The sequence below is a fragment of the Rana temporaria genome, chromosome 7 (genome assembly GCF_905171775.1).
Source record: "Rana temporaria chromosome 7, aRanTem1.1, whole genome shotgun sequence".
NCBI classification, from domain to species: domain Eukaryota; kingdom Metazoa; phylum Chordata; class Amphibia; order Anura; family Ranidae; genus Rana; species Rana temporaria.
The window spans coordinates 3,781,345-3,797,734 of NC_053495.1; the positions used below are offsets into that span (position 1 = coordinate 3,781,345).

At 48.2% G+C, this 16,390-nt stretch overlaps 1 protein-coding gene across 1 annotated transcript; it reads left to right on the forward strand.

Annotated features, from left to right (window-relative positions):
• Positions 1–8,820: 8,820 nt before the first annotated feature.
• On the forward strand, positions 8,821–15,995 carry LOC120944789 (proto-oncogene Mas-like). Its single transcript, XM_040358576.1, has 2 exons — positions 8,821–8,895; positions 14,191–15,995. The coding sequence occupies exon 2, from the start codon at positions 14,235–14,237 to the stop codon at positions 15,207–15,209; it is 975 nt and encodes a 324-aa protein (XP_040214510.1). The 5' UTR covers positions 8,821–8,895; positions 14,191–14,234; the 3' UTR covers positions 15,210–15,995.
• The last annotated feature ends 395 nt before the right edge of the window (positions 15,996–16,390 follow it).

Sequence of the window (16,390 nt, forward strand, 5' to 3'; positions counted from 1 at the left end):
GCTGAGTCAGAGGCTCCGACGCCAGGAGTCATACAATGATTATTTGTGTACAGCGGGTGCTAGGAAATAGATTCTCGAAATGTGGGCGGGATTCTCGTTATTTGGAGATTCGGATTCATTTGAGTCACAACAGTAACAGATTTCAAGGAATCTGAAAACAAACGATATTAACCACTTCAGCCCCGGACCATTCTGCAGGTAAAGGACCCGGACAGTTTTTGCGATTCGGCACTGCGTCGCTTTAACTGACAATTGCGCGGTCGTGCGACGTGGCTCCCAAACAAAATTGGCGTCCTTTTTTTTCCCCCCACAAATAGAGCTTTCTTTTGGTGGTATTTGATCACCTCTGCGGTTTTTATTTTTTGCGCTATAAACAAAAATAGAGCGACAATTTTAAAATATATATAAAAAATATATATTGTTTTTTTTTCAAAAAGGGGGGTTGCCATCTGGGGCCCTGGGCCCTTTAATAAAAATAAAAATAATAATATTTTTTTTTTTTTTTTAAATAAATTCCAAAAAAAAGGGTGTTTGCCATCCGGGACCTCTGGGTCCTTTGATAAAAATAAAAAAAATAAACCTCTGGACCCTTTAATAATAAAAAAAATATATATATAAAAAAATAATAAAAATAAACATTTATAAAAAAAAAAAAAAAAGGGGGGGTTGCCATCCAGGGCCCTGGGGACCTCTGGGCCCTTTAATAAAAAAAATATATAAATATATATATATATATATATAAGAAATAAAATAATATAAAAAAAAAAAAATGTTATAAAAAAAAAGGGGGGGTTGCCATCCGGGCCCTGGGGACCTGTGGGCCCTTTAATAATAATAATAAAAATAATATATATATATACATACATATAAATAAAAAATAAAAGAAATAAAAAATATTATAAAAAACAGGGGGTTGTCATCCGGGCCCCTGGGGACCTCCGGACCCCTAAAAAAAAATTGGCCCTTTAATAGAAAATTAAAATAAAATATATTACATTTTTTTTTAATAAAAATAAATAAAAAAAAGGGGGGTTGCCATCTGGGGCCCTGGAGGCCTCCGGGCCCCTGGGGACCCTGATGGCGGCCCTGATCGCGGGACACGAGCGGCGATCGGGTCCACGGGTCCCGCGGGGGCGGTCATGGAGCTTCGGACTCGGCCGAGTGTGTGCGACCATGACTGGGCTCTTAAAGGCGACGTACCTGTACATGCTTGTGCCCAGCCGTGCCATTCTGCCGACGTATATAGTCGGTAGGGGGTCCTTAAGTGGTTAAAAACGAATCATCCGAATTCAAAAGGGAAACTTTATAAATCCTGTATAATAATAATAATAATAATAATAATATTGCAATCAATTCAGGATCCGCTCTGCGTTCCAGTTTTTGTGCTATTATAGAAGATAAGTAATACAAACAATATACAGTGGAACCTCGGATTGCGAGTGACGCGTTTAATGAGCGTTTCGCAATGCGAGCGAGTATTAAAAAAAATAAAATAAATCCTGACTCGGTTTGCGAGTGTTGTCTCCCAGGATTCGAGCCTCTGCGGTGTGCAGTACCGCATTTGGCCAGAGGTGCGGGGGCGCCGGTGAAACTCTGAGCTGTTCAGAGCCGTTCAGAAACACCCATAAATACTCGTAAATACTCAGTTTCCGAGTGTTTCCGAGCCTTTCTGAGGGTTTCCGAGTGCATCTGAGTATTTCCGAGTCTCACTTGCGCCCCCCACCTCTGGCCACATGCGGTATTGCATGCCATAGAAGTCAATGGGATGCAATGTCTCCTGGGACAGATTATGCTCAGAATCCGAGGTTCCACTGTATTCATTCCACAATAAAGTACAGATATGATAAAAAAAACGATTGTGATACCATGCATGAACACACAGACCTTTTTATTCCTAAAGGACCTATAGTGCCTCATCATCAGTGTCAGTGGGAGGAATAGTGCCCCATCATTGGTGTCAGTGGGAGGAATAGTCCCCCATCATTGGTGTCAGTGAGAGGAATAGTGTCCCATCATTGGTCTCAGTGGGAGGAATAGTGTCCCATCATTGGTGTCAGTGGAAGGAATAGTGTCCCATCATTGGTGTCAGTGGAAGGAATAGTGTCCCATCATTGGTGTCAGGGGGAGGAATAGTGTCCCATCATTGCTGTCAGTGTGAGGAATAGTGACCCATCATTGGTATCAGTGGGGGGAATAGTGTCCCATCATTGGTGTCAGTGTTAGGAATAGTATCCCATCATTGTTGTCAGTGGGAGGAATAGTGACCCATCATTGGTGTCAGTGAGAGGAATAGTGCCCCATCATTGGTGTCAGTGAGAGGAATAGTGTCCTATCATTGGTGTCAGTGGGAGGAATAGTGTCCCATCATTGGTGTCAGTGGGAGGAATAGTGCCCCATCATTGGTGTCAGTCGAGAAATAGTGTCCCATCATTGCTGTCAGTGTGAGGAATAGTGTCCCATCATTGGTGTCAGTGGGAGGAATAGTGTCCCATCATTGGTGTCAGTGGAGGGAATAGTGTCCCATCATTGGTGTCAGTGAGAGGAATAGTGTCCCATCATTGGTGTCAGTGGAGGGAATAGTGTCCCATCATTGGTGTCAGTGGAGGGAATAGTGTCCCATCATTGGTGTCAGTGGGAGGAATAGTGTCCCATCATTGGTGCCAGTGGGAGGAATAGTGTCCCATCATTGGTGTCAGTGGGAGGAATAGTGTACCATCATTGGTATCAGTGGGAGGAATAGTGTCCCATCATTGGTGTCAGTGGGAGGAATAGTGCCCCATCATTGGTGTCAGTGGGAGGAATAGTGTCCCATCTTTGGGTATCAGTGGGAGGAATAGTGTCCCATCATTGGGTATCAGTGGGGTAAAAGGAGTCAAGCGAGTTATAAAAACTCTCATTAAAAAAGAGTGGATTTTGAAGGCACAACATGAAAAAACATTTATAAAACATGATATTTTTAATGCATAGAATAAAATACAGAAGAACAGACAAAGACAACCTTACTAACTGACAAGGTCAACAGACAGCCAATGAAAGGACATGGAAAAATCCTGATGAGAATATGGTATAAAGGAGAAGCCCATTGAAGGGAACCCCCCCGCACAAAAAACTGGGTGGAGTTCCTTCCAATTCAATTAAACCAGGGGTCTTCAAACTACGGCCCTCCAGTTGTTCAGGAACTACAATTCCCATCATGCCTAGTCACTAAGAGGTCTATGCATAAATTGTTTGTACGAATGTCATGTGACGCTGTCGGAATGAAAAATCCCCGTATTTTCTGTAATACATGCAATTCCTATATCATTAGCACCATCTTATGGCCACTATATGTTTTTTTTTTTTTTTTCTGATTGAGGCATTTGTAGGGAAAAAACACATTATGGCCACTAGATGGTGCCGATGATATAAGAACCAAATGTATTACCGAACAAAAAAAAATAAAGGCCCAGATTCACGTAGGGCGTAGCGTATCTTGTTTACGCTACGCCGCCGCAACTTAGAGAGGCAAGTGCAGTATTCACAAAGCACTTGCGTCCTAAGTTACGGCGGAGTATCGTAAATGGGCCGGCGTAAGCGCGCGTAATTCAAAGTAGTCTGGTAGGGGGCGTGTTGTATGTAAATAATTTGTGACCACACATAAATGACACGCTTAACGAACGGCGCATGCTCAGTATCACATCGAATTTTCAAAGTAAATTACGCCCGCTCACTGCTTAGTCGACGTGAACGTAACCTAGGCCCAGCCCCATTCACGGACGACTTACGCAAACAACGTAAAATACGACGCTGTTCGTACGTTTCCGACTTCTAACATGACTTACCCCTGCTTTATGAGGGGTAACTTTACGCCGGTCCGACGCCTTACATAAACGACGTATCTTGATACGCCGGGCGCGCGTACGTTCGTGAATCGGCGTATCTCGCTCATTTTGCATATTCGACGCGGAAATATACGGAAGTGTCCCTAGCGGCCAGCGTAGATATGCACCCCAAGATACGATGGCGTAGGAGACTTACGCGCGCTCGTATCTAGGCAAAATTCATGCGTAACTGATTCTAAGAATCAGGCGCATAGATACGACGGCGCACATTCGGACTTACGAAGGCGTACAAGGAGTTACGCCGTCGTAAGTCCTTTGAGAATCCGGGCCAAAAAATTCTGTGTGTTGTGGTGTTGGCACAGACATATTGGAGTCTATCTAACATGATGGGCATACCCATAGGCATGCGCACAGGGTGTGCCAGGTGTGCCCAGGCACACCCTAATAACTCCCTGCAGTGCAGATTCCCCCTGCTGACCGGTGTCCCCTCCCACAGCATGGCTGGCTTCCCTCCTCTCCCATTGGCTACTGCAGTGGGCACACATAGATGATGTTTCAGGATGCGTGGGGGAAGGGGTAATGTCATTTATTGGCCCCTTCCCTTTCTGAATGAACACAGTGAGAGATCGGTACCGTGTTTTTGAGCTTTCAGGTGCACACTCTAATGCATCAGGCTGCGCACACCTATGGGCATACCGAAGAGTTCAGTTTTAGGGCCAGGGGGGGGGTGAAGCCCATGGATCAGAATCTGGGCGAAGCTCTTGGGCTGCAGAATGCCAAGGAGCTGGAACAGACAGATTTCTATGGTCAAAGCTTTCCCAGCTGTTTCTTAGGATTGGGATTTGAACCCACAACCTTTAACCACATCCAGCAGTGGCTCTATTGGCTGAGCCACACAAGATGCTAGACAGCGCCCTCTCTGATCCTTTTCTTGACTTGCCTAACATGGCTAATATGCAATTTATTGTCCTAAAAAGTGTTTGGGGACCCGGGTCCTGCCGCAGGGGACATGTATCAATTCATTTATTTTTTTCAGGAGCAGTGATTTTAATAATTCCTAAAAGTGAAACAATAAAAATTAAATATTCTTTTAAAAATCGTGCCTGGGGGGGGGGGGGTCCCCTTAGTCTGCCTGTAAAGTAGCGCATCTGTGCGATGTACACAGAGGGTGCTTCTTCCTCACTGTATCTGGCGGAGGTGCCGGAACATCATTCCGCCAGAAAAAAAGCTCTGGCTGTTACCAGGGCAGGAGCAGGACTTAGGGTGGTGGGGGCCCCTGAAGCAGAGAAGCGGTGGAGGGGGGGTTGTTACCACCGGCCGATCATAGTTGTTGAGGGGGGGGCTGGATCCGACCTATCGAAATTGTTGAGCAGGGGGGGGGCAGTGCACCGACCGATCACACTTGTTGAGCGGGGGGGATCCGCCGACCGATTCAAGGTTGTTGAGCGGGGGGGGCAGCCTTACACAGTTGCAGTGAAGGGGCCCCCCTGGGGCATCGAAGTTGTTGAACGGGGGATTGCTGCGAAATTGCGGGAGGGGGTTGCCGCGATCGGGGGATTGCTGCGAAATTGCGAGAGGGGATTGCCGCAAAATTTCGGGAGGGGATTGCCGCGGGATTGGGACGGTTGAGATCTGTCTATCAAAATGCACGGACAGGGAAGGGGGCTGTATATGACGGCGTGCGGCGGGGGAACACAGCTATTGAAATGAAAGCTGTTCCCTGCGCGCTGATCAACCAGGCGGCAGCGTCTCTCCTCTCCTTTCTCCTTCCCTACTATCGCTCCGAGTCCGAGAAACCCAGGCTGCCGGCGGTGCTCCCCCCCCCCGCCCACAGGCAGCCCACACGCCAGCCCTCAAAATCCACTCGCAAAATGCGAGCAGGCGAGTGGATTTTTTTGAGGGCTGATATATATATATATATATATATATATATATATATATATTGCACCTGTGATTCTGAACTGTAATTACACTGTCTTCTTGAGGGATTTCTCACTTGAGTCTTGGCAGCTATCCAGGGCTCAGTTGATTCATATCCTCCTATCCACGTATCTTTGTTCCAGTAAAACCTAAGATAATATTTTATCTAACTTGTGTTTGAGTGTCATTCAAAGGTGCTTGCAAAATGTCTGAACCTAGAGTGTCAGGTGGGCTGGAGGGTTTACATGGTCAGGGCGGTGTAGAGGAACATGTAACTCTAAGCAGCCCTCAAGGGGGCAGTGCTACAATACAATTAAACAAATTTAATGAGATGTAATACATTGTTAAATAAACAGATACATTAGAAAACCAACAATAGAATGTAAATTGATGGCATACAGCAATATATACCCTAAAAAGTGGTAAATTAGACGATTGATTAATAAGTGAAACATTAAACAAGATGAACAGTGGGCACCTAGAGAATGGAGTTGACCTCCAACTCTTCACTGAGACCACATGGTGAAAGGGTGTTAATGTTGTAGATCCAGAAGGTTTCCCTCTGGCAAAGTCTGTGGAAGCCTATGGGAGTCTCCAGCGCATAGCTTCCACAACCCATACATTTAGGCCTTGAGTGGATTTCTTATGAAATCCAGAGAAATGACAAGTCACACTATGCTTGTTTTTGCCTTCTTCTATTAGATGACGGTGCTCTCCATTTTTTTTTACACGGTCCTCATTTGCCTCTGTAGCATAAGCCACTGTGGAGAAATGCATCTTCCAAGTCCACAACAACAACACACAGCTCCTGTTCTCCTATTTTCTATTTGTGCTCCTGCTGATGACACTGGGACATTATTGTTAGTCCTGCTTACCACTAGCCACAGTCTGGCCTATCAACAATCTGAATCTTGGCATTGGAACCTCTGACTCACAGCCAGGTGTGAAGACCAACTTTTATTTATTTATTTGAGCACAAAGTTAGATATAAATCCTTTAATAATGTTTTATTTTCTTATAGTGACCTTTTAGGCATCTGCACTCTGTTATTAATAAATGCAGTCAGGGTTGGGAGCGGTTCCTGTTTCTCTGGAAGGTTTGGTCCTTCATCTCAGGGTAGCGAGGTCTACGTCTGGCTGATATCGGTATGTGTGTCACCAGGATCAGGTCTATAAGAGGCTAGCAGGGCCGCCATCAGGGGGGTACAGGCAGTACACCTGTAAGGGGCCCGGTGGTCCCCAGGGCCCCGGATGACATCCCCCCTTTTTGTTTTTATATTATTATTTTTTCGTCAGCACCCAAAGCCCCCCGACCTCTAAGGGGCCCGGTGGTCCCCAGGGGCCCGGATGGCATCTCCCTCTTTTCTTTTTTTTTTATAAAAAAATAAAATAACATCGTCAGCACCCAAAGCCCCCCCCCCTCCGACCTCTAAGGGGCCTGGACGGCATCCAACTTTTTTTTCCGTCAGCACCAAAAGCCCCGTCAACCTCTAAGGGGCCCCAGATGGCATCCCTCCTTTTTTTTTTCCTTCAGCACCCAAAGCCCCCTGACCTCTAAGGAGCCCCGGGTGGCATCCCCCCTTTATTTTTGTCAGTACCCAAAGCCCCCCGACCTCTAAGGGGCCCAGTGGTCCCCGGATGGCATCCCCCTTTCTCAATTCGCACCCCCCTCGCTTCTCAACTTGCGTCATTCGCCCGCTTCTCAACTTGCGTCACCCCCCCACTTCTCAACTTGCGTCAGCCCCCCTGCTTCTCAACTTGCGTCACCCCCCCACTTCTCAACTTGTGTCACCCCCCCTGCTTCTCCACTTGCGTCTCCCCTATGCTTCTCAACTTGCGGCAGCCCCCCCACTTCTCAACTTGTGTCACCCCCCTGCTTCTCCTTGCGGCAGCCCCCCCACTTCTCAACTTGTGTCACCCCCCCGCTTCTCCACTTAAGTCTCCCCCCATGCTTCTCAACTTGCGTTACCCCCCCACTTCTCAACTTGTGTCACCCCCCCCCTGCTTCTCCACTTGCTTCTCCCCCCCATGCTTCTCAACTTCTGTCAGCCCCCCCACTTCTCAACTTGTGTCACCCCCCTGCTTCTCCACTTGCGTCACCCCCCCTGCTTCTCAACTTGCGTCACCCTCCCACTTCTCAACTTGTGTCACCCCCCCTGCTTCTCCACTTGCGTCACCCCCCCTGCTTCTCAACTTGCATCACCCCCCCACTTCTCAACTTGCGTCACCCCCCCACTTCTCAACTTGCGTCACCCCCCACTTCTCAACTTGCGTCACCCCCCCCCCCTGCTTCTCAACTTGCGTCTCCCCCCCATGCTTCTCAACTTGCGGCAGCCCCCCCACTTCTCAACATCTTGCGACACACCCCCCCGTTCTCTGCTCCAGGGGGCCCATGCCAGAAACTGTGTAAGGGGGCCCCAAAATTCACAATGGCGGCACCGCTGACATTGCTACCCAGCGCACCCCAGCCACGTTCTGCTTACCTGCCTGTTTGCAGGATTGCTAGGGGGCCCTATCAGGGTTGCCAGGCTCAGTAAAACCAGGGACAGTATGTAAAAATCTGTGTTTTTTTTACATCTGTCCCTGATATGTCCAAAACTGACATGCTTTTGATGTGAAAATCCAGAGATTTTAGCTGCTCCTGGTATGGTGGCCATCTGTAAGCCCGGGGGCCCCATAATATCCTTTTGCCCGGGGGCCCCATGAGTTGTCAGTCCGCCCCTGCTCAAGAGTAAGTAAAGCAGAGTTTAGGATGTGATCCTCTCTCCGTCTTCTAATGATGACTTCATTGGTTGACCTTGTTTTTTTGTTTTTGCCTTTCTCAGAGATCTCCCAGATACCTCTCCTTTGCTTGTTGCACAATTCCTGTTGCGCTGTCCTTATATCAGTTGTCATTATTATGGTAGATTATGGGGAATTATACGTCTCATCTGCCAGATACCTGACAACCTGCTGCCGGTATACCTCCCAGAACTCCGTCATATTGTATTAAAAGAGAATGCCCCGCCCACGTGTCCTGTCACTCCACCCCTTACATAATGATATATAATAACTATAATTCATCTCATTACCAGAAAGGAAAGCCTTGCATGTCTGAGAGACGCGATGAACTGATAGAGATCGTTACCTGGAGTCCACAAATCAGCACATTACAGGTGAGATCTTCTACCTTGTCCTTGTGACTTGTAGACCATTTGTATTGTTTATTGTATACTATTAGCTTATAGAATCTGAAGGATGAGGCTGGTTATCCAGAGTTCTATGTGATCTGAGCTCTGCATGTTAAAGGGGTTGTAAAGGTAAAAGTTTTTTTACCTTAATGCATCCTATGCATTAATGTAAAAAAACATCTGACAGCACCGCCCCCCCGAGCCCCCGTTTTACTTCCTCACTGTTTGAAAGTCCCGGGCGCGTGCTTGTCATCTTGTTCGGGTCCCAGCCTGGCCGTTGATTGGCTAGGCTGGGCGGATTGATAGCAGCGCAGCCATTGGGTCAATTGCCCCCCCTTGCCCTATGGAGCGAACGCCCATGGACGCCGCAAACATTTTTTAAGTCTTGGGTTACAAGCAGGGGCGGACTGACCATTCAGGCTCTCAGGCGCTGCCCGAGGGCCCCCTGCCACTAGGGGGCCCCATCAGGGTTGCCAGCCTCAGTTAAAGCAGGGACAGTATGTAAAAATCTATGTTTTAAAAAAAAAAAAATCCCAAGATTATAGCTGCCCCGCCTCTCCAGTACCTATTCAGTGTGTGTATGTGTATTCTGTGTGTCAGTGGCGGTTCGTCCATAGAGGGCGCCGGAGCGCCGCCCCCTCTGGCTCTCGCACAGCCACTGAAATACATAGATTAATGCATTGCATGAATCTATGTATTTTCACCGCTGCCGCCCACTATTCAGATGGCCGGATGGTGAGCGCCGGTCACCTGAATAACGGCAGCTGGTTGGTTGTGTGGAAGTGCCTATCAGAGCCAGCGTCTCAGCCAATCAGGTTCACCGGTTCTGGTTACCGGTAACCTGATTGGCTGAAGCGTCATCGAGGGCGGGAGAAGACATCGAGGGACGTGGAAGGAGACAGGTAAGTGCCGGGTGGGGCATTTTACAGGGCACAGCGGCGACAATGGGCACAGTGGCGAATATGGGCACAGTGGTGACAATGGGCAAAGTGGCATCAATGGGCACAGTGGCGACAATGGGCACAGTGGTGACAATTAAAGGGCACAGTGGCGACAATTGGCACAGTGGCGACAATTAAAGGGCACATTGGTGACAATTAAAGGGCACAGTGGCGACAATTGATGGGCACAGTGGCTGCGTTTGATGGCATGGCACAGTGGTGACAATTGATGGCACAGTGGCTGCGTTTGATGGCATGGCGCAGTGACTGCATTTGATGGCATGGCACAGTGGTTGCGTTGCATGGCATGGCACAGTGGCTGCGTTTGATGGCATGGCACAGTGACTGCATTTGATGGCATGGCACAGTGGTTGTGTTTGATGGCATGGCACAGTGGTGACAATTGATGGCACAGTGGCTGTATTTGATGGCATGGCGCAGTGACTGCATTTGATGGCATGGCACAGTGGTTGCGTTGCATGGCATGGCACAGTGGCTGCGTTTGATGGCATGGCACAGTGACTGCATTTGATGGCATGGCACAGTGGTTGTGTTTGATGGCATGGCACAGTGGTGACAATTGATGGCACAGTGGCTGTATTTGATGGCATGGCGCAGTGACTGCATTTGATGGCATGGCACAGTGGTTGCGTTTGATGGCATGGCACAGTGGCTGCGTTTGATGGCATGACACAGTGACTGCATTTGATGGCATGGCACAGTGGTGACAATTGATGGCACAGTGGTTGCGTTTGATGGCATGGCACAGTGGCTGCATTTGATGGCACAGTGGTGACAATTGATGGCACAGTGGTTGCGTTTGATGGCATGGCACAGTGGTGACAATTGATGACACAGTGGCTGCATTTGATGGGCACAGTGAGGCTGCAATTTTTTTTTCCGTTTGCGCCCCCCCAAAAAATGTTGAGCACCAGCCGCCACTGGTGTGTGTATACTTCGTATATACACAGTATAATCTCCTATTGCCCGGGGGCCCCATGAGTTGTCAGTCCGCCCCTGGTTACAAGTTGTTGTTTTTGCACGTTGTATTTGGGCTGCCATATTCCGCAGTGTGAGGACGCAGTTTTGTTTGGGGGGCGGGGCGTTTTCGGTGTAGTACTATCAACACCAGTGTTTAATTATTATTTTTTGTAGCAATATTGTCACAGATTTCTATTGTAGGTGTAAACATAATTGTGTAAGTTGTAATATTACAACCAGTACCAGGATTGCGAGCGACGTCAATCACACAGGGGGGGAAGTAGAGGTTACTGGAGGCCACTACAGTTCGGTGAACATGCAGGGGCCATTGTAGCTCAGGGCAGCATTCATGGGTGTGCCAGGTGTGCCCGGGCACAAGGCCGTCTTTAATATTGACTGGACCCTGGGCAAACATTTTCTTTGGCTTCCTCTTCCATGCAATTTCGCTCCCCACCTGCTTTGAGGCGTAGAATTATTAGCAGCTAGACTCAAAATCAGTTTACTGAATCAGATCAGGCAGCGATTGCGATTGGTTGCCAGAGGTTACAGCGTATCATTACCGCTCACTGGCTGGCTGCTAGAGGCTACAGCACACATTATGGCTCACTGGCCCGGATTCAAGAAGCAATTGCGCCTGTGTAACCATAGTTACACAGCGCAATTGCTTACTTGCCCCGGCGTAACGAATGCTCCTGATTCAGGAACCTCGTTACGCCGACTGCAGCCTAAGATATGCGCGGCATAAGGCTCTTATGCCCGCATATCTTAGGCTGCATTCTTGCGATGGGCGCTAGGTGGCGTTCCCGTTGTGCTAAGCGTATAGTATGCAAATTGCATACTAACGCTGATTCACAACGTTACGCGAGCCCTGCGTACGCAGTTTACGTTGTTTCCGTACGGCGTTTTTCGCGTAAGGCTGCCCCTGCTATTAGTTACGTATACCCGTCGTTCCCGTGGCGCGAAATTTCAAATTTACGTAGTTTGCGTAAGTGATTTGTGAATGGCGCTGGATGCCATTCACGTTCACTTTGAAGCAAATGACGTCCTTGCGACGTCATTTACCGCAATGCACGTCGGGAAAGTTTCCCGACGGAGCATGCGCTCTACGATCGGCGTGGGAACGCGCCTAATTTAAATGATTCCCGCCCCCTACGGGATCATTTAAATTGCGCACGCTTACGCCGGGCATTTTGCCGGCGCACCCATGCAATTTACAGAGCTACTGCTCCGTGAATCAAGGGCAGCGCAGTAAATTTGCGGGGGCGCAGGGCAAAAACGTTGCCCTGCGGCTCCGTAAAAAAAGCGCAAATCTACCTGAATCCAGCCCAACTCTTTATTTTCTAGAGGTTACCGCATGTGATTTCTGCTTGTTGATTGGCTGCTAGAGATTATTGTACATCAATACCCCCCCCCCCAGTCCATTACCAGGCCCTTTGGGTCTGGTATGAATATTAACCCTAAGGGAAACCCTGCACCAAAAAAAAAAATGCACGGGGGTCCCCCCAAAATCTATACCAGGCCCTTCAGGCCTGGTATGGATATTAAAGGGAACCATGTGCCAAAATAAAAAAAAATGGTGTGGTGGTCCCCCCAAAACCAATACTCAGCCCTATCTACGTTAAATGCAGAGTATATATATATATATATATATATATATATATATATATATATATATATATATATATATATATGTATCAAATACACTGCTTGCATGCCACTAACTAAGCTGCCTAATCTCTCTTTATTCATTACACCAGGCCTCGACAAAATCCAGACGCCCAGTCGCAATCACGACAAAAAATTGTGACCTGGCACCCCGGGGAAGCTTAGGACGCAAAGCCACGGCCTCAATTACCGGCGGGCGCGGAAGGGGTGGGCGCAAGGAGACACAGGATCCTGTGTCTCCGTGCGCCCCGCGGCGGGCCCGTGCCTGCCGGTAATTGAGGTCCGCGGCTTTGCGGCCTTCTGCAGGCCTTAGCTTCCTTCTGTGATCTGGCGCCATCTTGTGGTGGCCGTTGGCATTACAAGTAAAACAGCAGTTTTAATGTGGTTTTCACTGCCATCTCCTTCCCTCTAATTAGAAACCCCAAACATTATATATATTTTTTATCCTAACACCCTAGAGAATAAAATATCGGTCGTTGCAATACTTTCTGTCACACCGTATTTGCGCAGTGGTCTTACAAGCGCACTTTTTTGGGGGAAAAAATAAAATGTTTATATTGTGAAAGATAATGTTACGCCGAGTAAATTGATACCCAACATGTGCATGCTTTGGCCAATCATCATACAGCAATGCACTGCGATCTCGCAGTGCATTATGGGGTGCAGAGGCGGCTCTAGGCTTTGTGAGGCCTTAGGCAAAACTTGACATGGGGCCCCACTCACACCCATGATGGGAAAAATAATTCAAGGACAAGAGCCTCTTCCCCACAACCCTGGCTAGTGGTTGCGGGGGTCAGCAGGCAGGGGGTTTATCGGAATCTCAAACCCCCCTTTAACAAGGTGGCCCCTAGATCCTGCTCTATAATAACTAAGGGGCGGGGGCCACCCGGTGATGTCACCTGGTGAACCCACACCCTTGTGACGACATTGACTGAGGGCATGCTGGGTCATTGACGTCAAAAGGGGTGGAGTCACCGATATTCACTGGTTGTTAGGGACGCTGGCGGCCCCGCTCCTAAATCAGGGCCTAAGTTGCCTAATTAAAGAGCCGCCTCTGATGGGGTGTTCCGCTGCGCTCAAATTTCCCATCTGCTCGGTTCATTTTAGAACAAACGATCACCCGATGTTTCGAGTTGCACTTACGTTCGACTCGAACCGCGGGCTCTTCCCTAACAGTAAACATGAAAGTGGGACAGAACCGAAATCAAAAGTCACAAAATGCATTTTCAGCTTATACCGTATTTACCGGGGTATAGCGCGCTCCCGCGTATAGCGGGTGTCCTCTTCGTCGGGTCCGGCGTCCTTCTGCGGAGTCCTCGCGTCCTCCCCGCTCGTTTCCCGCGCCGAGTTTGAATACTGCGCCAAAATATACCGAGCGCAGTACACTCGTGTATCGTCGGGCGGGCTCGGCTACTCTCGTGGTGACGTCCTGTACGTCCAGGACGTCAACGCGAGAGGCGCCGAAACTGCCCGAAGATACACGAGTGTACTGCGCTCGGTATATGCCGGCGCAGTATTCAAATTCAGCGTGGGAAATCGGGTATCGGCGTATACCGCGCACCCACGATTTTGCCCTGATTTTCAGGGCAAAATAGTGCGCGGTATACGCCGATAAATACGGTAACTGTATTGCAAATGAAAAAAAAAAAAGTGATTCTGCTTTATTGATAGCTGTGTCCTATATTTGATACAGGTGATAGAAGAAGAAAACATTGAAATACATCAAAGAAAGACAACATGAATATCACCAGAGGAAACGAGACGCACATAAACGACACCGTACTGCAGGACCCCAGGGTGTGCACAGAAGGTCCCGAGCTGCGGCTCCCTGCTGTAGACGGCGTTTTCCTCGGGATTTGCGTCTTTGGCTTGGTGGGAAACATTGCCGTGTTCTGGAACCTTTGCTTCAGGATCCGGAGGAACAAATATACAGTTTACATCGCCAACCTCTCCGCGGCCGACACCCTCTTGATAGCCGTGGTGATGTTGACGTTGGTGGTCCAGATCAGCAATTTCTTCGGCTCACATCCTGGGTTCGAAGTGACGTGTCCTTTCTATAGATTTGTGGACACATTATATTACTCCCTGATCTATTCTGGGAAAAACATCCTGACGGCCGTCAGCGTGGAGAGGTGTGTCTCCGTCTGGTTCCCCATTTGGCTTCGCACTCGTCGCCCCAAGAAGTTCTCCACTATGGCGTGTGCGGTTCTCTGGTTTCTTGGTATCTTGGAGGGCCTCCTCGACGTCTTTGTGTGTGATCCAGAAGCTTACATCAAGCATCATCCGGAATGTGCGGCGGTTGAAGTGATGATTTTTGTGTCCGCGGTCGGGATCTGCCTACCGCTCATGGTTATTTCCAGCGCCACCTTACTCTACAAATTGGGGAGGACTGTCGATCAGGATTACCCTTCTAGATTGTACATCGTTATCATCATAGCAGTCATTGTCTTTATCCTTTCAGTGTTGCCATTAAATATTTTTCGTTTTTTAATGTTCTATAGGCCGATGAAAAAAGTACCGCCCATCAAACTGATTTTTATTAGTCAATATTGGCTGGTGTTTAACAGCACGATCAACCCTTATATCTACTTCCTGGTTGGGAGGAAATGGAACCAGACCATATGTTGTTCCATCAAGGATTCCCTTCAACGAGCCTTCATGGTGGACATGGACAGGATTCATTTTTCATCGGAAAGACAACAAGGCCGATAAACACATCAAAACAATCCAACCTTACCAATGTCTTTTGGATAGCCTTGTGAAAATAACAAAAAAGCCACCAGTTTTCCAGCTGCTTTCGAAATATGAATTTCAAGCCATGAACTGGATTTTGGTTATGGCAAGACAAGCCGACAGGAAATATCAAGGCCACATCAAGACAGATAATCCAACCTTGCCAAAACCACCACGTTTCCAGCAGCATCTGGTAACTTGATTTTTACCAAGTACAGAAATATTAATGAAGGAATTTCAAAATTTTAATTTTAAGACAAGCCAACGGGAAATGGCAAGGCCACATCAAGACAATCCAACCTTGCCAAAACCACCACATTCCCGGCAGCATCTGGTAACTTGATTTTACCAAGTACAGAAATATTAATGAAGGAATTCCAAGAATGTTATTTTAAGACAAGTCAAGAGGAAATGACAACGAAAAAGTCCAGACCAACATTTTTACGTGGAGGGAAATGACTGACGAAACCAATGGTGTTCAAAGACAGTCTGACCAATTTTGTACTTTCTTGGTATTTGACTTTGCTGCCTTTTAGAGCAAAAGTTTTGTTGCCATGTAACATTTCTAAACGGACTATAATAGTGTCTATTTAAGTGAGCTTAAATGGCAGCCTTCAGCTCCAAGGTAAAAGACTGGCCAACAGTGGCGTAGCATGGGGGGTGCAGAGGGGGTCGTGGCCCCGGGCGCAACATTAAGGGGGGCGCGAAATTTTACACCAGTGTGTGTCACTACTGGCTGCTTCCTCCTAATTTCAATTTCCTGTGTCCCCCGCGCTCTGGCCGCCATGTTCAGTGTCTGACGACCTGTGATTGAACGTATGGGGTCATGTGCGGCGGGGCTGGCCTGTCTGCAGTCGTGGTTGCTCCTGGGGTCCCGCCTTCGCACATGACCCCATACGCCCAATCACAGGGCACCAGACACTGAACTAGAGAGCGTCTAGAGCGCGGGGGACACTAGAAATGAATATTGTGAGCCGCCGTCTTCTTCTTCTCTTCCTCCAGACCGTTGTAGGACGTAAAAAGGTGAGAGTAGACTCCCTCGTGGGAGTAGTCATGTTGCTGGCCCCGGAGGGGATGGACACAGTCTGGGGAGAGGGAGCAGCTAGAGAGAGAGTAGAAGAGCAGCGCCATGTAGTGTCAGTATAGGAATACTGTAGGTA

Bases quoted from the DNA above. Each gene is read 5' to 3' on its own strand.
- LOC120944789 (XM_040358576.1), top strand. From the start codon at position 14,235: ATGAATATCACCAGAGGAAACGAGACGCACATAAACGACACCGTACTG.